This window comes from Vigna unguiculata, chromosome 8 (genome assembly GCF_004118075.2).
Source record: "Vigna unguiculata cultivar IT97K-499-35 chromosome 8, ASM411807v1, whole genome shotgun sequence".
In the NCBI taxonomy this organism is placed as follows: domain Eukaryota; kingdom Viridiplantae; phylum Streptophyta; class Magnoliopsida; order Fabales; family Fabaceae; genus Vigna; species Vigna unguiculata.
In genome coordinates this window covers 22,336,971-22,361,468 of record NC_040286.1, presented here as the reverse complement: position 1 = coordinate 22,361,468, position 24,498 = coordinate 22,336,971, and the positions used below count along the sequence as shown (strand labels likewise).

Below are 24,498 nucleotides of genomic sequence, written 5' to 3'. Positions count from 1 at the left end.
GAGAACTCATGGGAGCCTTGACATGTCGCTGCAGTTTTAGCCCAAGTGAGGAACCTCACCTTTGAGCGAGGGGTGGTCTCGCTCAGGAGAGGAGGGCTCCCCTAAGCGAGAACTCGCGAACTCAACAAACCCCCCTGTTGGTAGTCTCGCCTCAGCGGGGGCCTGCCGCTTGAGTGAAAGACCTCTTTCGCTTGAGCGAGGGTCCATGGCTTGAGCGAGGCTGGAGTAAGGGTTTGCTCTGTATTTGTTCATTCCCCTGTCTTTGGTTTGTGATTGCTGGTATGATTGCATTACTTTGATAAGGCATGAATTGGTTGAATATGCATGTGAGATCTGATTATATGGGCTAGAATGATGAGTTAACATGATTTTGGCATGAACTGAGTATGGAATGGTTAGTTATAAAAGTGACATGGGATTGGTATGAGCATGAATGTTATTTTGATGAATGGAACATGTTGTTGGTATGTTTAGGGCGTAATTCCACGATAGTTTCGTGGTGGCGTCTCATTGGTTAGGATGTAATTCCATGAATCTCTAGGTGAGATCTTATGGTGGTGCCTCAGTTGGTCGGACTTAATTCCATGACCCCTGTTAGTAGGAGTTCATGGTGGTGCCCCATTTATATAATTTAGTAAGGATTCAAGGTAAGGATTGCATCCAAATACTCTAAAGAGTCAGTTAGTCTCACATAGAGCGTACTGACTCGAGTGATGAGAGTAGTAGAAGGCCTGGAACCCATTAAGGGCTTACCTTGTGGGGGATGAGACATTGGAACAATTAGCTCGGTAGAGCAGTAAAAGCCACCACAAGTGCAAGCATCCGCTGAATCCGACTAATTATATGTATCCGGATGAGTCACGTCTGAGTCTTAGTGTATTGTGTGCAAGTTACAACATGGTTGGTTGACATATGCATCTTGAATTGTGAGATTGTATGTAACTGTATGATAAACCATTTTTCTGCTCTAGCTTACCCTTTTGCTTGTTTGATTGTTATGTGTGTGGTCTTCTCTCTTTGCGATGATCATCAATTTATTGATGTGAGCAGATGCGAGAACTACTCGTGGTCAACAGGAAAATGGTGATTCTGCTGCTTAGCCTCTGGAATGGATTCCGCTTGTCTGAATTTTATTTCAGGGCTATGGCCCATGTATTATCTATTCATTTAGCCTTGTTTTGAATTATATCGGTCAATGTATTTTCTTTTGTATCGGCATCGTGGTGTGTCCTTGATACTTTCTATTTTAAGTACTTTAGATGTTGTAGGAGTGACTTTATACTCTAAAACTTTACTTTTCATATTATATTGTGTGACGTATCGTTTAAATAAGTTAATTATTAAATGAATTATCCTTATCCATGTGACGCGCTAAATTAATAATGTTTCACAGTTATATGAACTATTTAACATGTTATCTGCAAAATTAAATTAAGAATTCATTACGCATGAAAAACTATATTATATTTTAAACTTGAAGTAAAGCAGTGAGTTGAATTGCAGTTATGAACTATAATTCATGAAATTATTTTCTTTGACAACGGTATGCATCGTTTTAATAATTTTAAATTGCGATGTACTACTAGCATAAATTGAAGAAAAGAGTCTCTATGGATATAATGAACAATGAGTAATAAGAACACCCTAAAAAGGTTTCTGAGTTTTTGTGTTGCAGGGATATGATTAAGGTGATAGATATTATTAGAATTTTGACCGATGCATTTGCAAATTCTTGGAAATAGGGTTTGGTAAAAGCACCTGAAAATTAAAAAAGTGTGGTAGCTTCTTCCATGCACTTGCTCCGAAAGTCAAGCGAAGCAGTTTTTTGAATGATTGTTAATGATTTCTTCCCTTCTTTTAAAACATTTTTGTTCTCGTCAATGTCTAAAGAAAACCAAAAAAAAAAAAAAATTAGAAACCAAAACAGTACGGAAAAAAAGACTCAACTGGCAACTGACAAGAGCTTGACTTGTAACACCATGAAATCATCATCAACAATGAGCTTCTTTCCTTTCCTTTTCCATGAATCATTTGCTTCAAGAAAATCACATAAAAAGCTTATATGTTATCATCACCATTCTTTTAATTTTGCAGCAAAGCAACTTAACCCAGCAAGAAAGAGTATTATTTTAAGGTCAAATGCAACACATGTATGGTGTGTATGTGGCTAAGGTATATAAAAAAATGACCATAAAGAAAAAGGAGGATATAGAAAATAATTTAGTAACTGCTTGGTGGAAAACAAAGTTATGCTTTTATTTGGGTGTGTACAAAATAAAAAATATAGTACAAAGAAGATTGTTATACATGGTGTATTTAAAATAAAAATATAAAAAGTGTGAAAATATAAAAATATTTTTGTTTTTTTTTTTCAAAAAAATAAAAGCATGTTGACAAAACTACTAGTAATATATTCTTTCTCCATCTATGATTCATCCTTCAAACTAGTTTTTTAGATTCCAAAATGACCTTAAGGATGATGACACCTATTGATGATAGGGTGGTGACTTTGGAAGGTCTATTCACACAATCATACACTTTCTCTTTATTCTCTTTTCCATCCTTGTTCTCCTTTTAGTTATGGAGAAGTATCTTTTTTCCAACCCTTAGGTCTTGGCAGATTCTTGAAAGAACCCTAAGACATATTGAAATAATAAAATTTTTAAATTTTTAAAAAATAGTGTATATATATATATATATATATATATATAGAATTAATTTTGGACAATGGATGTTTTAGTTTTTATTAATAATATAAATATTAATAAAATTGAAATGATTAAAAACATAATGTTAAAAACCTTGAGGTATGCTAATCCTTTTTTTTTTATGGGGAGGGGGATTACTCTTCTTTTAATGGAGAAAATGCTTAAATGCATAGGTTCCCTATGTTTCACAAGTGGTGAGAGATTCTATTAAAGTTAGATTAATAATGTTATGACAAAATATAACAAATAAAGAAAGAAGATGAAAAGTATTTGTCTAACTTACATTCTCACCATGAAATCAAACATTCAATCACAATTTTGAAGATTCGTTTGTGGTTGGATTGTGCTTAAATTTGGACAACAGGTTCAAAAAGAATCTACTTTCGATTTTGAACTATTGGATACGAATTAGAAGTTTCAAGTGAGAGAAAACCTATTTTGTATTAGAAACTTTATTTATTTTTAGGGGTTTTCATTTGTTTTTTCCGGGTATTGTGCTTGGTTTATTTTGGATTATTGTAAACGCTGTTTTTTGCACTATGAACAATTTTTTTAGCTCTTGTTGATCATAGTTGAGTTATTCTTTTTATAGCTGAAAGAGCCATAATATTTCACCCTTCTATCTTTTTTATATTTATCTATTAAGAAGCCAAATTTATTGTCTGACGAAGGAGAGTTTTGAACATTATAATAACTGCTTTATGGGACATTAGTGAATAATATTGTTTTTATTCTCATTACAGGTTGTGACACAATTGCCCGAACTTGTTGAAAAATAAAAAATTTGATATGTTTCTATATCCTACAATAACAAGTTGTAATTGTCAATGAGTTTTTAAACTTAAATTATACCCTAATGGGGGTTTTTCAATTTGCACATAAGGGATAAATCTCAATGTAAAGATTAAAAAATTTTAAGTGCGAGTTTGGTCTAATATTGACAAAAAATTAGAATAAAGAATAAATAAAAATAAGAATCATATATTTTTTTAAAAAAATGGATTGAAAATTATATTTTTTGTTAGAATGTTCATGAATAACCAGCACAGAATCTCCGTAACATTTCTCTTAATGAAAGCTCAACAAATCTATACTTTTAAGATTAAAGTTTTACTTACAAGGAATTTTAATTATAAGAAGAGGTGAAGTTTGTAAGAAATATTACACTTAATACAGTTAAAAACTATGTAAAAAAAAAATCCATTCCTTCTGTATTCAATATTTAATCATATTATGTAGAGTAATTTCAACTGGTTGATAGTTTATTTTAACTGACTATTGAAGAATAAAACTTTACGAATTATTATAATTTTTCGTGCTATTATATTTTGTATAACTTTTCAACTTAGAAAATATAGTAAGAAGTAATTGAAATTCATGTTTTAAAATATTAAAGATGTCATTTTTATCTAATATTTACTTTATAAAATATTTAGATGATTTTATATATATTGGTATAGCACTGTGGGGCACGTGGCACCCACAAATCTAAACTGAATGATCATTATATTCTCAACCTTCTAAAGTAAATATTTCTTTTCATCTGGGCCACCTAATGCCATTCCTTATCAAATTTCTATTCATTTGGAAAACAGTTTAAATTAATGAAACAAGAATAAATATTCTGCACCCAATCATATAGTACAATTATTCTGATTCTCTGCTCTTTCCTATGCCTAAATTCTTAACTGTTATTTTAAATATTTAAAACGTTAAAGAAATTCAAAAGTTCAATAATCCTCTTACATAGTAATGCTGGATACTTTAGTACATAACTCCTGATTTTATGATTTTTATTTGAGTTTTTTTTTTTCTTATCTTCGTTATTATCATTGGTCAATTAGTATTTTAAAACATTAAAAAAATGTGATAAATCAGAATTAGTATATTTTGAAAGGAGAAGCAACACAAAAATTTCATTAGAAAATCTGAAGTTGAAATGAATTTGGATTATGCACTTATGAGAGAAAATTAAAGACAAAGATCTATCTATATATTTTTGATGTCTACTTAATAGATGCTTACATTTCCATCATTTCCAACCTCTCAAGTAGGTTGATGAATAAGGGCCCTTTGTGTTTGTGGGAATAATTTTGCCTCTGTGCTTGTGAATGCGTGAGTGTGAGAGCACAAACAGAAGCAAAAGCCATTAACTCCATTTTAAGCCTTAACTAATTACGGTATTAACTACAATACTTAACAAGTAAAGATGCATGTTTTCACATTATTATTATATGCAAGAATAAGAAGAACGTCATGATCAGAATTGGATCTGTTTTGCCTCAACTTTCGGTCATTAATTAAGACATAACTAATGAATAAGATAACTGCATATGCATTTGCATACGTTGGTGTAGCCCTTTTTTTTTAAAGGTGAATGAGTTTATAATCAAATCATTGTATGTTGAAGAATTTCCATATTCTTCACATTTTTTTCTCATTTAATTTCCATATTTAAAAAATTATTGCCAGTCATTCTACATTTTTTTTTCCTAATTAAGTGAGTCCTCTATGAATTTCCTATCTCTGTGAATTATTGCATAGGGTTTTAAATTTCTCTATATGTGTAAAGGAGAGTCTGGATGAGAAATTGTAATATTTTGAAAAAATAAATGAACAAAAAGAAAGTTAGTGGACAAGATAAATTGAAAATGAACATATATATATTTTTCAGAAAGTGTACCGAAAGTACAATAAGAAATTTGTGATATTTAGAAAAAATAAAATATATATTGTCACTTTTATAACATATTAATAGATGAATAAATAAGTTAATAATAAATTATTTTTTCATTGTACTTGAATAAATAGATTGTCATACTAATGCACCTTAATTTTACTTAATAATTTATAACATGAGTTAAAAAGTAAAAAAACTTTTCTCATAAATAACACACTATCATCATCTTTTTTTTTTCAAATAACATACAATAAATTTTATCTACACAAATAACATATGCGTTAGTTTTAAAAGTTTCTCAACATGTTTTTGGTAGACCTAATAAAAATAAATAAATCAAAACATGGTAATTGAAAAGTATATTGAGTTGATTTATCGAGAATCGAACTAACACACTAAAAATGTGTTATTTGTGTAAATAAAACCTAGTGTGCTATTTAAGTAAAACATGCTTTAACTTAATAATTTGTAGTGGGTTGAAAGGGATTTAAAAATTTAGATTGAGTCACTTTTTGAAACACATATAGAAGAGTTGAAGGTAAAGTTTTTTGTAATGGAGGAGCAATTAATAGCACATTGATGGTGAAAGATTTATCCTTTTGGCTTTGTTTTTGGAAGGTGTTAAGAAATTAGAAGGGTGTTGTTTATGGTTGAAGCATGAGGCAGCAAAATCCTCTTCCACTTAGGGATTCCTTCCCACTATTGGGACCTTTTAGTCCTTTTCTAGTACCCTAAAGAGGGAGGCTTCTATAATTACATACATAGATTTGCACCAAAGCTTAAAACCATGAACTAAGCATTTTGGGTAATGCATGTCATGCTAGTGCTCCTAGCCTTTATAAATGGGGCATCTTAGGCCAAACTTTTTTTTCTGTCCAGAGTCTTCCAACTCCCCACTTTTCATCATTCTCATTTTGATATCTCAAAACTAAAAAATAAACCCTAATCATGCGTGTTCAACCTTTTCACTACACACAAATCACATAACTATTACCAACCCAATTTGTTTATTCATATGTGTCTGTTTTTTAATGATGTTTGTGACAATGATAAATGTTGATTATGTGACTTGGTGATGAGATGACGCCACATATCTCCAAAACTAATGGTTGCCACTCGGTGATGGTGGCTGGTACAAGAGGCTTGTGTTGCCAAGATGTTGCGCTGCACTTTGCACTCTAAACTTTGATAGATGACAGTCCAGCTGATCCTGATAAGGACCGGCCCTACTACTATTGGACAACCCACCTTTCCTTTATACTTCCTCAATTTTTATTTTATTTATTTACCATTTTTATTACGAGATTCAACTATGAGATAACTATGTTTTTTATTTGGAGATCCATTTTTATATCATTATTAGGTTTCTACATAGGCAAAGCATCGAAGAGATTTAACAATAAGAAAAATTACATTATAATAACTAAATTTTGAAATATAAAATATTGAAAAAATGAGAATAAAGAATTTCATTTAAAGGGTGTTAGTTCATATTACAAAAAAGTTGTCAAAATTTAGTTTTATAGATTGTTTTATATGTTTTTTTATTTTTACTCGATTTAACTCATCTTAAATCTCTTAACAAATTCACATTTCGAAAGAAAAGAAAAGAGTATAATAAGAAGATAAAAAGGTGTTGTTTTTACATGCGTGAAAACCACCCTTTTCTGGGGTCTAGAGTAAGGACAACTGCCATGAGATTATTGTACTTGGATTTGCGATTATAGTGGCAAAATCTTCGAATTTAATGCCTTCTTTTCATGGAGATAATTGTTCTCAAATGAAGAAGTAAGTTTCCATTGAGTGAGATTTGAAGGTATCTATGAAAAGCTTGAGGTCTTTGAAGAATATGTGATGCAAAGATGTAAATGAAGGTTGAATTTGACGTGGAAATTGAAAGGAAAAGGGGTAGAAAATAAGAGAAAAGTTGGGGAAACAGTGTTAGCATGATATAAAAGTGCATGGTGCATGTATCTACCACACATATAAATGCTGAGTTGAAGTGTTTGAGGAGGGATATTTATGGGTTTCACTGAAGATACACTGGTCCAGTCTCTACTGTGTGGTATTTTCTTAGCCGACACTAGTACTACGGATAAATGAAAGGGACTTCCATATTATTTTTTTCAGCCGAAATCTGATTCAAAGTGGAGCCTGCACTTACACATATTAAATTTTTAAGAAAAGCAAGAAAAAGAAGAAGCTTCTTTCTATTTTCCTTTGTTTTTTTAAGATGGGGTAATTAATGTACAAAATAAGTAGATGTTGTTTTTAATGGGTGTGATGAAATAGCAGAAATTGAATCGAACCCAATGCGAATTTTTGGGTAGGGCATAGGCCCATGTTATGGATCGTTAAAGTCTTTGTGGCACTCATTCTCACCACTGTGGCTTCTGACTTTTAACTGTAAAGCTGGCGGCGGGTTATACTAAACAACAACTCATTCATTCATTCACAACACCATATGTGTGTGGAAGAACTTTGGTCTCATGGGGTAAAACAAAAACTTATTTTGGAATCAAAAATTGTTACTGTTTGTCTTCTTTCGTTGTGTGTATTAATTGTCAGCTGTGGCAAACCTTTCTTCTGGTTGGGTTTGGAATAATTAGCATAAAACTTAACATCTATATTAGTTATTTTATAGAACTTTTATTTGAAGAAATACTAGTATAAGTTTATAAAACTTTCCGAATTTGAACATACCAAGAGCGGATCCGTGGCGCAATGGTAGCGCGTCTGACTCCAGATCAGAAGGTTGCGTGTTCGATTCACGTCGGGTTCAATCCCCTGTTCCGCTTTCATTTTGTTTTTTCAATTTTCTCTGATGGGCCAATTGGACCCTCTTTTATGGGGAATTCACCAAAAGGGCCAATTGGACCCTTTGAGTCAGTTGGGTTCTTCCTGCACCTCCAAGATTTATTCAACATCCTATATTCTTTCAAAATTCCATAATTAACCTTGTTCCGTTGACTAGCTGTAAAATTTAAAATAATCTAACCTTAACTCTCCCACACCCCCAACCCCACTCAAGTATCTCCCCCTCTTTCTCTTCTCTTTGTGATTGTTTCTTCCTCACGCATTAACTTCACACAAGGTAATTTTTAATTTGTGTTTGTTATTCACTTCATGCTTCATGCTCACTCACTTTTCTGTTCGTAATGTCTGCTGCTTGTGTATTATTGAAACGAGATCCGTAGAATGTAGAATATGTGCACTACTGACTTATTTAATTTATTGAATTCACGAAATCCGTGGATTTGGAATTTATGGATAGTTTGAAGTTGTAGGTAAGGATAATAATGGTAAGAAAGTAGATTAAACAATTTATTGAGGTACGATTGGATCTGTAATACTTCCTGCTTCCAACATCCTTGACATTAGGCATAATGTTTATTTGTGCGCAAGTTTCAGTTAGATCCTAAAAGACTCATCTAAATTTGTAAAGAGTATTTTTCAATATCTTGTGAGATTTATTAATATGTGTTTGTGTTATAAAAAACAAAATATTAGTTTCAGGTTAGAAAAAATTTGCGACTTAGACTAGTTGGAGATCAAGTTGAGAGAAAAAGCACGAGTGAGAGTTGTCAATTTCTTGGACCATGTCTAATCTTTTGATCAAGCAACAAGTAAAACTCGACTTCTTTATCTACTTTTGAAACAAAATATGTAAACCCTAAAGTTTTACAAAACAATACTTTTCATATATAATATATTAAAGTTATATTATTAATACATAAATAATTATTGTTTCAGAAAAAAAAAAAAAAAAATATATATATATATATATATATATATATATATTATGATTAAAAATTAATTAATCAATAATTAATTAAAAATAATGTTCCTTTGTATTAAAGATAATAAAAGTAACTAGCTTTAGTCTTAGAATAATAATAACCATTATATCTTGATAAATTATATTTAAAAATTAAGTGTTTAAATTTAAAATTATTGTAATAATAGCATTATAACAAAATAATATAAGTATAGTTCAAATAATAAAATAGTTATAATATTTATAAGAAAGTTTTTAGTTAGTATAATATATATATATATATATATATATATATAATATAATTAAAACTTATGAATATTTGTATATATTTTATATTAGAAACTATAACCATAAATAATGCTTTACAGAAAAATATATTAGACAGAGTTAATGTTACTGTATCGTGATATTGTAAAGAATAAAAAATATAAAAAAATTCTCTCATATTTTTGGCTTTTCGAGTCATACTCATTAAATATCTATAAACTTCGAGTCCTACTCAATAAATATCTATAAACTTGAGATGCAGTGAACTTTACTAATATAATAATTTCTACTCATTAAATATCTGTAAACTTGAGATGCAGTGAACTTTACTAATATAATAATTTCTTTGGTTTTTGGGCTTAGTTATCAAGAGGGATAAAACTATAGTACTATATGTCAATTATACATTGACCGATTACTGATTCAATCAGTAATATAGGATTTTTCTGTAATCCTTTATTTCGTGTCGGTTAAAATATTTTTTGTCCTAATTTTTATCAATTGGAATATTTTTATCAAATTTTATTAAATAAGTCTTAATTTTGTTTTAGTATTTAAATAGATTTTAATTTTTGTCAATTTTATTCAATTGGATATTTTTTTCTAATACCGTATAAATCATTAACTACCATAAAAAGTAATTACCACATGTCACTACGTGTTTTTTTTTTTTAATTTCATCAAGACACCAACAAAAGCCACAAACACCGAAAAGCTCACCGAAAACAACACCCACACCATCACACTTCAACCCAGGACACTCGAATACAAAAACCCTTTCATTGGTGGTGGGTGGGAAGAATGACATCGTTGATTGTGGTTGGGAACAACGTTACAGAGTCCCGTATGAAGCCCACCATAAAGCATGACCAAGAGGCGTGAGTTGAGGGCTACATACGATGGCTTAGGGCTAAGGTTGGACAGAGCAGAGCACAAAATGATTGAGACCCAAGACTCTGTGGCCATGGAATTGGGTTTATGAGATGATGTGATTGAGCGATAGTGCGGCAGAGTGGCAGTGTGGACGATGGAGGAGCAACAACAACTTCAAATGGAGGAGCAATGGTGCAAACGAAGGTGGAAAACGAAGAAGTGAAAGCAACATGGAAACGAAAGAAGATGGAATGAGGGGAAGCATGTGAGAATATTAGATACATTACATCGGTTCCCATGTATAACCGATGTAATATCAAGTTTAATTTTAAAAAAGTGACGATTAAAATGTTTTTCAATTTTTTATTTTAAAAAATAATGTATTACATCGGTTAAATCAACAACCGATGTAATATAATTCACAATAATTAAAAAATTGCCACCACATGATTTATTACATCGTTTTTTATAAATGATGTGGTATCCTATTGTTATTTCACTATTTCGCACTAGTATTAGACAACTTAACTTTATGGAATTGGTTTGGTTTGGAATTATTTGGTGTGGTGATATGAAATTTATTTGCAAGTGAATTGAATGGAAAGGAAAATGGTAAAACAGAAAAATCATAGAAAAAAACCTAACTTACTATGACGTGCTTTGCATTACTTGTCATAGTAATCTAGACTTACTATGACATAACTTTGAATTACCTGTCATAGTAATTACTATGATTGGTTTTACAAAAATTTGTCATAGTAAGTTCACTAATTGTCCTAGCATCATCATCTTGTGCGGTGGTAAATTAGTCTTATTATGATTGTTGATTGAACACCTATCATAGTAAGTCTGATTTACTATGACAGGTTTCTGCAATGTCATGAAAAGTACATATTTTCTATAATTCCTACAATTATGATGCTAGAATACCTGTCATAATAAACTCGTTTTACTTGTCATAATAAGTTTATTTTTCACTAATGATGCTTTGTGAGATCCTCTTGGTTGTTATGAAGATTAAAACATTATTTGCAACACAAAATAAAATCATTAAGTTTTTTTAGATAAAATATTATCTTAAAATAATGTGTGTATGCATATATTTTTATGACACTTTTGCTTATTCAACCAGCAAAAAGAGCACTATGTTATATCATTTGTTAAACAAAACATATTGCAATTTACATTATCTATTGTGTATAAAAGTCTTTCATTTTACAAAAAAAAACATATTCATGCTTTATTTATTTTTTATTTAATTACACTTAATTAAAATAAATGAAATTTAATGAAATTTTCTCTAACATAAAAAGAAAACAAATACAATAATAAAAACAAGTCATAATATATATATATATATATATATATATATATAATATAATATAATATAATATAATATAATATAAAGACGTGTAAACATTTTAGAATGACCCATCACAATTAGGGATGTCAATAAGACATGTAGGGTACGAGTAGTAGCTCCTCTATACCCTATTTGTTGAATAAATATTTGTCCCGTACTCGTCTCATATTCATGTGGCTATTTGATATGTGGGTACCCACATATTTTTTCAATATCTGTAGATATCCATGAATATTTACAATATTTAACATCATATCTTAACCACAAATTCAAATAAAATACAATGCATAACATTCATAAATTTCAAACAAAATTCAAATAACCCATTTAAATATTGATGAATTACAATTTACAAAATAAATAGTGATTTTTTAAAACCAATTGATAAAAAATAACCTATTCAAAATCAATCTTTTAATATTTTAATCATATTTTTTAATATTTTTCAATTTAAATTAGATAACAAGTATAAGTATCCACGGGTACGGATATTATGATACCTGTACCCGTTCTATTAATATGCAGATATAAAAAATATTCGTATTCCTTACTTGCGGATATCAATTTACAATATTTATTTCCTACCCATTATGAATTTTATTTACATATACAAATTCTTTTAACATCCCTAATCACAATATACACCATACAAAATTAGGTTTTTAGTCTTTGGAAGGAGAAATTACTTGCAATTAATATTTAAAAAAAATTCAAAGATTACCGAATAGTTTTGTCAAATAACAAACTTTTATTTGGAATGAATATTATTCTCATGAAAATAATTTATAGTTATATATTTATCATCAAAGGTAATATTATTATTTAGTCAAAGTGTGTCTTACTTCGAGTCAAACTGAATTAACATAATACTAATTAATAATAATGTAATTTAAATAAAATAAAATAATTAAATATTTTCAATTAATGAGTTAAATAACATCCTTTCTTTGAGTAAACTATTATTTACATTAAAATATACTTTATTATTGTTACATACTTATCATATGTATGTGATTTGCCCATAAATGCATCTTCTTTTTGACTAAACACAATTTACACATAAAAGTAGGGTTTCAAATCAAAGCAATTCAAATATTATATGAACCAAAACAACTTTAATCTCAATGATATAACACTAATGGATGTTTCTATAATAACACTTGTTGATATATTGATTTAACTTTATAAAACACTAAATAAGCACAAGAGCACAATATAGATCATATTATTGTAAGAGAGGGGATAATAATACTCGGATTCATAGAGTATGAACAAAATAAATTTGTATTAAATCCTACAAGGTCAGTGAAATATTTAATGAACATGAATAGTTAGTTTACCTTTCTCAATTAATTAGTATTATTCATTTTGAGACCTATCTCTCGTGAGTAGGGATGTCAAAAAAATTCGTACCCGCGGGTATCCGCGGATAAAACCCGCAATGGATAGGAAATGGATATTAAAAATGGATACCCGCTACCCGTGGGTATGGGTATTTTTGATATCCGCATGTTAACGGGGTGGGTACGGATATCATAGTATCCGTACCCGTGGATACCCGTACCCGCTAAACTTTAATTCAGAAAAATTATTACCTCACAAATGAGTCAAAACATTATGAGTCTTCATTATATTAGTAAAAACTTTAATTCAGAAAATTTATATATATATATATATATATATATTAGTAAAAACATTATGAGTCTTCATTCAATAATGGTGGTCAGATTCTTACCCCACATATGAGTAAATTACTTCCATATACTGTGGAGGCATTGATGTGTCTCTAAGATTGGTTATGGACCAATATGGAAGGTAATGAAATTAACATTTTTACTTAAATATTTTAATTAAGTGAATGTTAGAAATTTTTACTGAACTCCTTATGTTTTAAGGCTCTTCTAGATTAAAATTGGACAACATGAAACTTTATACAATGTTGCAAGAGGTGGATATTGATGAAGTTAGTAATTTCTTTAATATTTTATTCAAAAATAAACTACAATATAAATTGGTAGTGATTTTTTATTTGTTTATTTTTTAAGAATCAATCGGAGAATGGGAACTTGTTGATCCAAACAATAATTATGGTTAAATAATTATTTTTTTAAATATTTTTGTAAATACCCGCGGGTACCCGTGGATACCCGCGAATATAAAAAAAATAGACGGGTACCCGCATAATAGATACCCGACGGATATGGGTACGGGTATGAGACGGATATTTATTCAACGGGTAGGGTACGGGGGAACTACTACCCGTACCCTACCCGCCCCGTTGACATCCCTACTCGTGAGTGAACATGAGCATAAAATTGGTCTAAATTTGAACTTAAATTTATATTAACTTCTAATGGGTCAAACTAATTGCAATATATTAAAGTCTTATCACTTTTCTATAATTAGTATTCTGATAATTTCTTTTAGATTGCTTATATTAAACCTTCTAAATGTACATAACTAATATAATTATTAATATAACATTTGGATAATGAATTATTATAAATTATACAATTTCTTTAAACATTATCTACCTTATCTTATCTCATCTCTCTAAAAAGCTAGACATAAATTACCAACATATTAGTTTACATACTTTAGTCTCTTTGTACGAGTGTTTGATGTTTAGCTACTCACACCATCACTTTCTCTAAAAGACCTTCAAAGCCTACAACTTTTGACTCACTTTCTTCGTCCTCATGCTAAAAAGTTTTTCCACCAACATGTGGCATTTCATCACAAACTCCACGTTAGCTTTTGATATAATATATCAAACAATATTAAAAAAACCACATAATTTTTCCTAAAATTAAAAATTAAAATTCACTTATCCATGACATTACTCATAACAATTACCTAGGACTCAAACTTCAAATTTACGGGCTATTACTATTTCTAACGTTGTTCTTGTCTTAACAATATAAAATCATAATATAGAGAGGGTCAAATAAAATCCATGTTTCACTCAAAAACACAAAAAATTGGTTATGGATTTCCATAGCATTATCATTAATGATTCACATAAAAAAACAGATTATCATAATGGAATCAAACGTATTTATAAAAAATAATGCTGGGATCGATTTATAATGCGAGTTTTTTTATTGTAAGTAACCTATAAGTAGCCAGAATAGTTTGCTTAATGTTTGGACTTATTGTAGTAAAATTTTCGATGTTAAAAAGTTTTTGAATGTTGTGATTTTATTTTTACATATTATTTAATGCAATATAATATTAGCAAATATATTTAATTATTATCAGCTTTGTAATAATTCAACTACGATTAGACTAATGAAGAAAATTCTGATTTTGTGAATATTATCAAATTAAAAAAAATTGTCAAATGAAGAATGAAACATTTTAACAAAGAAAATAAATTAAGACAAATGTTAGAATTATGGATTATAAACATCATCAAGTATATCATGTCGATTATGTTTTATTTCAACTAACGGGGAAATTATTGTCCAATTTAGATAAACTTTTTAACAAGCATCTATAGAAAAAGAAAATAAAATGATACAATGAAGTAAAGGACTCGAATTAGTTATAATCAATAGACCAGGCAATTTTTATAAAGCTTTATTTATTAATTTTGAGTTAATTAAATTTTAAATTTTTCATAAATTTGGATTTTTTTACTGAGTTTCTGTTCAATATTTTTTCTTGTTGTGTATTAAATTTTTCTTTTATACTTTTCAAACTAGTTCTCACCATTTAATGTTGGACAATGATAATATGTTAAAGATGATAATAATATTATGATTCCCATTTTTTTTATTCTTCTCCTTTGATGTGTGGTTTAATATGAGTTATTGATTAATGTATCATTATCTTTTTTTTAAAAATAATTAATAATCCATATTAAGTCACGTCAAAGAATAAAAATTAAAAAATAAAAGTCAAAGTATATATATTTTTTTGTATTGTTGTTATTATACTTATGTGAACTTATTGAGAAATGTGACAGTGTTGTGATTAATGTAAAAATTACTTGATTTATGTCAAGTACAACAAAAATCTCATATTTCTAACACGTGAAAATGAGAAAGTAAAATAATGAAACTACGATAACAATCACATATTTTAGTTAAAAACAAAAAATTTAAATAATGAAGACTTAATTAAAAAATATAAAAATTTTGATTACTTATTATATAAAAAAATATTTAACAGGATCCTACCGAAGATATCCAAATTTATGAAGAGTTAAGTCTATATTTTTTTTTTCAAATTTAGAGTGTATAACTTATTTTAATTTATGAAAGTAGTTTAATACTTAAATATTTTTTATAAGTATTTATACGAAGCTAAATCCTTTTTCATGATTCCATGAGGAAACTGATACAATATTTTATGTACAAAGTGGTTCACTTGTGGTCCTCTAGAGGATATAAAGTTTGGTTCACCCATATAACATTAGTAACTAGCACTAGCATATACATAACATATTAAACAAGACAATGATTTGAGCACCTGTGACATAAGAGTTGAGGTTCAAAGAAAAAGGTCTCAGTTTGAGAGGTGAGTGGGAAAGGAAGGATCGCATGAATGAGCAGTCCATAAAGAACTAAGAGTGCGAAGACGATGGAAGTATTCTCCCATAGCCACCAAGCCTTGAGCAGTTTGCCCAGTTGTCAGAATCCTTGACATGTAAAGCAGAGTTTGCTGCCTAAGGTGATCTGCCTGAAGAACAACCCAATAAATTCAACAAGGTTTCAACTCAACAGTAACAACAGTTTTGCATGCTTTAGCAATAAAAATCAATGCAGAAACACCACACTTCTACTTGCCCACAAAGCAATAAATAAAAGCAGACATTAATGGATTGTCATGATCTGATAGTGAGTGGAATAATATATCTAATAATAAACAATAAATTTTGTTCGGATAGGTTCTAACTTATGATTTTGAATAATGTTAAAAAGTGAATTTTAAGCCTAACTCAACTTTACAGAATTATCTTGTATATAAAGGTTTGCATCCACTTATATACTATAAATTGACCTTATCTCTGGTTAATATAAAATTTCTAACATATTATGAAATTATTCCAAACCTCATTTTAGAAGTGAATTTTGTGAGGAGTTATGATAGGTATTTTGAGGGGATTCAAGGAGATTTAACACAAATGGAATCTATTTCTTAAGACCAAGTTTACCATTTCAAAAAGGCTTTTATGTATACTACATATAATGCATCAAGTTTCTCATCACATGACTGAGTAATAAAAAACTCCAAACATGTTAAACAATTTGATGCTGCAACCATTACCTGGTTTACAAAACCTTCTAGTGCTTCACCTTTGTCCATTGCAGCAGCCATCTCAAAGCCGTAGTGTCCTATAATTAAGGGATCTGATGGAATGTTGTGGACTAGACTCTGCTGGAGTTTGTCCAATCCAAGTGAAAGGGCATCTTCAGCTTGCTGAGATGAAAGCCGGAGGTTGTTAATACTCACAATTTGTTGATCAGTCAAAGGCTCAAGCTGTGGTACAATAATCTGAAAGAGAAGGTCAAGAAATTTTAACTAGATGCAGAAGTGTATTATGTAGTAACATCCAGAAGAAAAGATGTTTCTGTAGTCACAATCCAGAACACAGAATAGAAAAGATATTTTGTTTTAGCAACTACATATATCATATCTGAAGTTGTGCATAGAATCTGACATTCTTGTTTGGCTTCAAAGAAATCCTAGCATGACTGAAATCTAAACAAGTTTCTGTTATTTCAAGATCTTCAGAAAAGAAATTAACGCATAAATTTGGCATCCGGCACCAATGAGTTATGAGCAAACCCAGATAACAGATTACAATACCATTTTGAACCAAAATAATTTGTAGGTCTTCTTTCTTGTATGTTGTTAAAATTTCTCGTTTTTACTTGATCTTGTTTCAGACTCACACTTGAGTTCTTAATACTATTATGCACAATCAATGAACAGAAATTAATTTAAAAGTTGTTAGAATGACATGTGGATGTACATTTAGAAGCTGTGATGGACGGGATCCTCCAATCCAAAGATAAAGGCGTTCCACTGATGCTTTCCATGCGCCAGAGATCAAGTAAAAGACATCTGCTTTTGCTGCCTCTGCTTTGATCCTGAAAAGATTTGCGTAGTGGCTCAAGCAACTCTCAACAAGTAGATGAAGCTGCATATCAGATTCACGAGTGTGTAAGGCATTTCTCAGTTCTTCATTTTGTCTATCGAGCTCTTCAATCCATTGTCCATATTCAAGTTCAAACAAGGTTATCCCTGCTTTACAAACAATGCTATAGAAACTTAATGCTTCACACATATACAAAAAGTAGTTATGGAATCACAAATTAAGGGACACCTGAGAATTCTACAAGAAAAAGTGTCATAAACATTAGAATATTCATATCATGAAAGCTACTTGCAGTTCAATATGAAATACTTAATTTTCTCATATAGTTGGATCACTGAGAAGAATTTTGATAGAATGCAACACAATATTACAACATGTGATCCAGAAAAAAACAAGAGAATTTATTTTATAACAGTTAACTTCAGTTGGAGGTTGAAGACTTTCCTCAAATAACCATGACTTGAACTAGAATAGATAAAATTGTTCATTGATTGCTTGATGCCATTCTGTCAAAATTATTGGTAAAATTTTTCATTGACTTGAAGCAAATCTGTATTTGATGCTGGCAGCAAAATGAACCGTAGAGGAATACTAAAAATAGTCACATAAATACCTGACAAAAGTATCATTAGAGGTAACAACAGAGGCATGGATTTCGTCTAATACAGGCTCAAACATAAACCATAAATCAAACTGCAATTTCTTCTAAAAAAACAAGAAGAAAGTAGTAGTAGTACACAAAATAACTAAGAAAATAACATTTTGAGGAAACTTGAAAAATTAAAACTGAAAGTAAGAATTTCCAACCTGGGTTAATTGTTCCGGATGATCCCATATAACTAACATCTGGTGCACTGCGTATGTACATACCCTGCAAGTAGACATCATAATAAGTACTTCAACACATACACTAAAATAAAAATCATAAACAAGAACGATAATTTGCGGTTAAGATCACCTGCTTTTTTGCTTTCTCAATCTCCAACTCCAATTGCATGAGCTTCACACGGCTTGTTTCTAATTGTTGAACATAAGCCTATTAATTACATAACAAGAATCAGATTATGAACTCTATCTAACTTCCCATAAATTCAGTTTCAATCACCTTCTTCCGCAGCCGACATTTTCGTGCAGCCTCACGATTTTGAGCTTGACGTCTTAGCACCTACACATAAATAATCCTTAAAAACTTCAGCAAAAAACATTCATGTTTGATATCAAGATCTCCAAAGCATCAATTTTGGTTTCTTGTGAACATTCAAACGATTAAATTGAAGCCTGTAAAAGATGAGCATGGAATAAGCAGAAAAGAAATATACAGTGATTAAATCCATTACCTTTCTATCAGGTTTCTCATTACTGTCTTGATCATCTCCAGAAGGTTCCCTTGATTCATGAGGAGTACATTCAGACTGAACACAGAGAATTCAGTGTTGTAAACATAACAATGCTAACTTGTTAACAGAAGAGAAATTCCTATGTATTTTACCTTGTTCTGCATGCTTGGCTTCATCATGAACATTGGTGTAGCAATTGAATTCAAGCTTCCATCAATTTTGAAGCTGTCCCCCCACATGTTCACTTGGTGGAATGGATCGTATATACCCATCCTTTTCGCGAGGACTAGTTGAGTCGATGAAGAGTTCATATACTACACATCATGCAATAAGAAAATTCATATCTCAAATTGAGGATTTAATGCAATGTAGACAAGATAAAAAAATGGTGGAATTTAGACTTCATCCCCTACATAACAGGCAATTGATTTAAAAACTGGAGGCTGGGTTTGTTGCATGAAATTGAATGAAACTTCAAATGAGGAACAGCAACAAATTGATAAGCTACCCACAAGTTGATTTTAATTTATAAAGAAGTTAATCTAACCATTCCCTTAATATGACTCCATTAACTCGATCAGAAGCTTGATTACTCTTCTCTATCGCAAAAATAAAATGCGAAACAGAGAAAAGAGGACTAATTGAGTAATACTTTCAGCAGTTCAATCCTAAAGTTGAATCTCAAGAAACACATAATAATAAACGACAAGTTTCAAGTTAGGTAAGTCGAATTGTTGAAATGGGAATCGAACCTGGGCAATCCAAACACAAATTAGAACAGAAACCAAAATTACAGGTAGCTAGCTAGCTTGGTAGAATCTGCAAGCACCAATATCTAGTATTAGTTCATGACAGACCCAAATGAAATGAATCCCCAAGAAATTTTATATACACGCTAGCATTATTCTTCTGTGTGCCAGCAAATTATGTAAGCAACGCACTAACAGAAGAAAACAGATGAAAATTTAATTCTAAATAAACAAAACATCATTTCTACAAGTATAACAATCTTTTTCTTTTTCTACTTTGATGTGTAAGAAAATCTACTTTGATGTGTCAACTTGCTGGTGTAAAGTTATATTTCCACTGCAAGATAAAGACTAAGGTCTACGAATACTATTAGTAGTGCATTAAAAATCAAAACAAAAATAAATAAATAAATAAACAGAGAAGAAAATACCAAGTTCACAGCTTTTCTTATTCAGTTGATGGTGGTCCTTGAAACTTTGACTAACCTGAGTTGTGAAGATATTATTTCTACTTTCATGTTTTATATCATAAATTAATGATTTTCTTGACCATACAGCATTAAGGTCCTACTAAGAATCGAAATAATAACATGTTTGGATTAGAAGAAAAGAAAATAGAAAGAACAAAAAGACACAGCTAGTAATATACATATACATTGAAGAAAATAAAAACTTTATAAAATTTTTAGTTTTAGTCCGTTCAAAATTTTCAATTTTCTCTTTCCTCGATTTTCCTTTCTATTTAAACCAATCAGACCATAAAGTAGTATACCTCACTTCATAAAATGAACTCATTTTAAGTCAAAGACGAATCTGTCATGGCAATATCACAATAATATCACCTGAAAATTATTCACAAACGTGTATGATTGCACACTTTATTTTTAATCCCAAATCCATTCCACATAAGACAAGTCTTAATTTTGGTAAAAACCTCATTTCAATTTAAAAGAAAAGTTGCTTTTAAAATTAAAAAAATAAAGTTTTATTCTTATAGTTTAAGTTTTACATAAAAAATTAAGTTTCAAATTTTATATAAGATCAACACAATTTAATATTGTTAAGGAATGAATCTTAAATCTAACTTAATTCTATCGAACTGATTTGTTAAATGAGGTTTGCACTCACTTAAATATTATAAAATTATTTTATTTTTAGTTGATATAAGACTTTCAACGAATATAATTATCTTATTAGATTATAGTTATAATCCTAGGTTGTTGTTGTATAAACAAGATCCACTAGCAATTGAGTTGTTGGAATAGATGTACAAGTACTGAGAATCCAAAGAATGAATGATAGTATATATGATGAAATGTTTTTTGAGGAGCTTATCATGTTAGGTTATGAAAGGAAAGTAGCTAATTAAATTGTTTAACAAAAAGTGATACCAATGCACCTTACACCTCAAGAATTTGATAATAAAATCAAAGAAGAGTTAATTGTGTTGTTGATCAGAGCCATCTGAAATGATCAACGCGTAGATTGGTGTGAAGTTGTCCCTTTCCAGTTCACATGGAAAAGGTATATTGTGCTTCACAAACGACACCCCAAAATGCTTTTTGTAAAGAAGATAAGAGATTTACTTAAAGTAAACAGGTTGCTCCTTTATTTCATTCTTTTTCTACCTCTTTTTCATCACCAAAAAAGTGTTACAGTGAACTCAACTTAACCAATAATTCCCTTCTGCTTCAATTCTTTCTCACTTTAACCTCATACCTCATATGCATTACCTTTTCCTATTATGGGTTGCTTCAATCCACCCCACCTTTAATTAATTTTATTCGATTTATGGTTTCAAATTCTACATCGATTCAAAATAACATTAATTTATAGTGTTTACATGGAGATAATCTCTATCTTATAAATTGTTTTAATAAAAATGAGTTAAGTTTAAAACTCACTTCTTAATAATATAATATTAGATTCTATTACCATAAAATTTGTTGTCTATTATATTATCTATTATTTAACTCTTATAAGATCATTCTAAAATAAACTTAAATCTTAGTAATTACTATTGTGATTCATGCTAATATATATATATATATATATATATATATATATATATATATATATAATTATTATGAGATTAATACATCATTCTTTTACTTTTAATACAATATTTTCTATTCTAAGTTTTGTATTTATTAAAAATGAAAAAATTAAATAACATATAAAAGAGATGATCTATGAATGTATTGCTTTAATCTGGTATCTTATGTGTGTTTAACTCGAGTTTCATTTGGTATTAAATTTTTAATAATGTCAACTATGAGGTCAAGGCATATCATGTTATTTCATGTGAATTTAAATACGTCTACCAAATATTCTTTTAATCTTCTGTCTCTAAGTTCTGCATATATTATATCTATACAGGATCATTGCAAAAGTTTTGAAGGTTGTGATCCCTGGATCTATTGTAGCTATCAATGTAATTTAACTTTATTTTATGTTCCACCTAGGTTGAGATGTAGGGGACATTTTTTGTATATAGTAATAAGATACTCAGAAAATAATAATTTTGTAAACAATTATATGAGACAATGTGTGCTTAAATGAAAAGGACAGCCTTTAAAAGATGATTTTTCTTTTCAGTTTAATCACTGAGTATGTTCCTAAACTTTATGCGAAATTTCAAATTATTTTTCCAGTTGAATTTCCGAAGGAAAAATATATTTCTTCTATTTTACGCATAAAATAACTGTTTTACAGACTATAAAAAAAATGCATAATTAAAGACCTATAAAAAAGGTTCAGAAATAATTGAGAGAATTAGCCGTTGATTAAGCATATATATTTTCAATTAATCACATACTTCCCAATTTATTCTGTCATTCTCATATATATATATATATATATATATATATATATATATATATATATATATATATATATATATATGAATTATACACCTTATCGAAAATGAATTTGGAGAGAATATTTCTCAACAAATGTATCCTGATAATGGTTTTTTTTCTTTGACAGAAATGGTTTCACAAAACTTGAAACAAACATAAAATTGATATATATTCTTCTCGATAACTTTTATTTTTTATTTAATTTTTAAATTTGAAACATAACATTGGACTAATATTGTGTTTGTGAAAATTTTAAACACCTCATTACTCTTACATTACAAAAGAATATAACTATAACATCAGTTTCAATAACCTTTCATCCACACTAAGATGATGTTCAATACCTAACCTTAGACACATAGATACTTTCTATGTAATATTAATAATAATAAAAAAATTCATTGAAGGTACACACGATGCTTGATATATAAATCATCCTCCGTATTTCCAAGATAGAATTTGATTTAAAAATTTACCAGTAGCTAGTATTTTTTTAACCTTTATTGTTACAAACAAACCTTTATAAATAATTATTTGTCTCCACTTCTCCACTAACTTTTATCTTTTATATTTGGACAAGTTTTCCCACAACATATATAAAAAAATAAAATGAATTCATGCATAAATTAATATGAAAATTTCTTCAAAAATTTATATTTAACTCTGGCATGACCTAATTTTAACTTATGGTCAAGTTTACCTGTTTTTTTTTTTCTTCTTATTTTTCCTTTTTTAGATGTGGCAATAGAAAATCTTGTACAAATATATTCCTATTTCAAACTAAGCAATTTTTTTCTTGAATGAGATAAAAAATTGGTATATGTTAAAGTGTCCATGTTTAATCCAATATTGTTCTGGTAAAATTCATAGGGAAACAAAACCCTAAATGGGACATGTGATTAATATTGCATTATGAGTACCAGCTAGGACATGGAAGGTTGGATTACATCAAATTTGCTTTAAAGATATGAAAAGAAAAAGTTAAAAGTAAATTAAGACATAACTACTTTGTTTAGTGGTGCCCCCATGATACCTAGTCATTTACTAGTTAATGCTATTGCTAAGCCTTTTTTTTTTCATACCCCACCTACAAGAATTTCTCCACTATAAGAATCTCATCTTGCTTCTTAATTAGTTGTGTCTATCATGTGTGTTAGTGTTAGAGTGACTTTAACAACTAAATAATTAATTCGTTAGATTAAAACATTTCCATGTGATGGAGATAAAACAATATTTATATTACTTTTTTTTTCTTTCTACTTATTTTTGGTAAAATAGAATAATGACAACCACAATATCAGGTTAATGTAACTAAGTTAAGAAAGATACCATTCTTAAGATATAAATAATAATGAAATATCTTATTATTATTATAAATATTTATTGTTCTTAGATCAACAAATTAGTCAAAGTTGTATCAAGTTCTGCATAAACTAGTTTGAAATCCGTGTTTATGCACGGGTTTTTGTATTTTTTTTTGTTTTTAATTGTTATTATGATATTTAATTTAATTATTATTATATTGGTATAAATTATTTTTTATATAATAATATTTAAAAGAAAGGGATTGATAATATAAAAAATAAAGTTAAATAATGAATAATGTTAAAACGTTGAATTCTGAACATTAAAAAATATGAAATAAAATACAATAATATAGTAATAATGAAAGGGATTTATTTATTGAAATTTTTGATGTTGGAATATATAGAAATCTGATTTATTATATTTAGAAATTTAATTTGAAAATGCAGATGATAATAATCGAATAAA

At 29.1% G+C, this 24,498-nt stretch overlaps 1 protein-coding gene and 1 non-coding gene across 4 annotated transcripts; one reads left to right on the top strand and one right to left on the bottom strand.

Moving 5' to 3' along the window:
• The first annotated feature begins 8,098 nt into the window (after positions 1-8,098).
• On the top strand, positions 8,099-8,170 carry TRNAW-CCA. Its single transcript has one exon. It is a non-coding gene; the product is annotated as a tRNA-Trp (tRNA).
• Positions 8,171-15,972: 7,802 nt separating this feature from the next.
• Positions 15,973-20,314, bottom strand: LOC114195665 (transcription factor TGA7-like). 3 transcript variants are annotated; one of them, XM_028086212.1, is made up of 10 exons: positions 20,296-20,314; positions 19,868-19,934; positions 19,268-19,429; positions 19,116-19,190; positions 18,884-18,943; positions 18,737-18,814; positions 18,586-18,649; positions 17,653-17,924; positions 16,944-17,171; positions 15,973-16,355 (listed from the first exon to the last, which is right to left on the bottom strand). In XM_028086212.1, exons 3-10 carry the CDS (start codon positions 19,424-19,426, stop codon positions 16,182-16,184), a joined length of 1,110 nt encoding a protein of 369 aa, XP_027942013.1. In that variant the 5' UTR covers positions 19,427-19,429; positions 19,868-19,934; positions 20,296-20,314; the 3' UTR covers positions 15,973-16,181. The 3 variants fall into 3 exon arrangements, with proteins under 3 accessions (XP_027942013.1, XP_027942014.1, XP_027942015.1); XM_028086213.1 differs by lacking the exon at positions 20,296-20,314 and adding an exon at positions 20,163-20,181; XM_028086214.1 differs by lacking the exon at positions 20,296-20,314 and adding an exon at positions 20,008-20,121.
• Between the last annotated feature and the right edge of the window lie 4,184 nt (positions 20,315-24,498).

Coding starts and splice junctions, on each gene's coding strand:
- LOC114195665 (XM_028086212.1), bottom strand. CDS start 19,426: ATGAACTCTTCATCGACTCAACTAGTCCTCGCGAAAAGGATGGGTATA. Junction 18,815..18,883: donor AATGTCGGCTGCGGAAGAAG/GTGATTGAAACT, acceptor TGTAATTAATAG/GCTTATGTTCAACAATTAGA. Junction 16,356..16,943: donor TAGAAGGTTTTGTAAACCAG/GTAATGGTTGCA, acceptor GTTGTTCTTCAG/GCAGATCACCTTAGGCAGCA.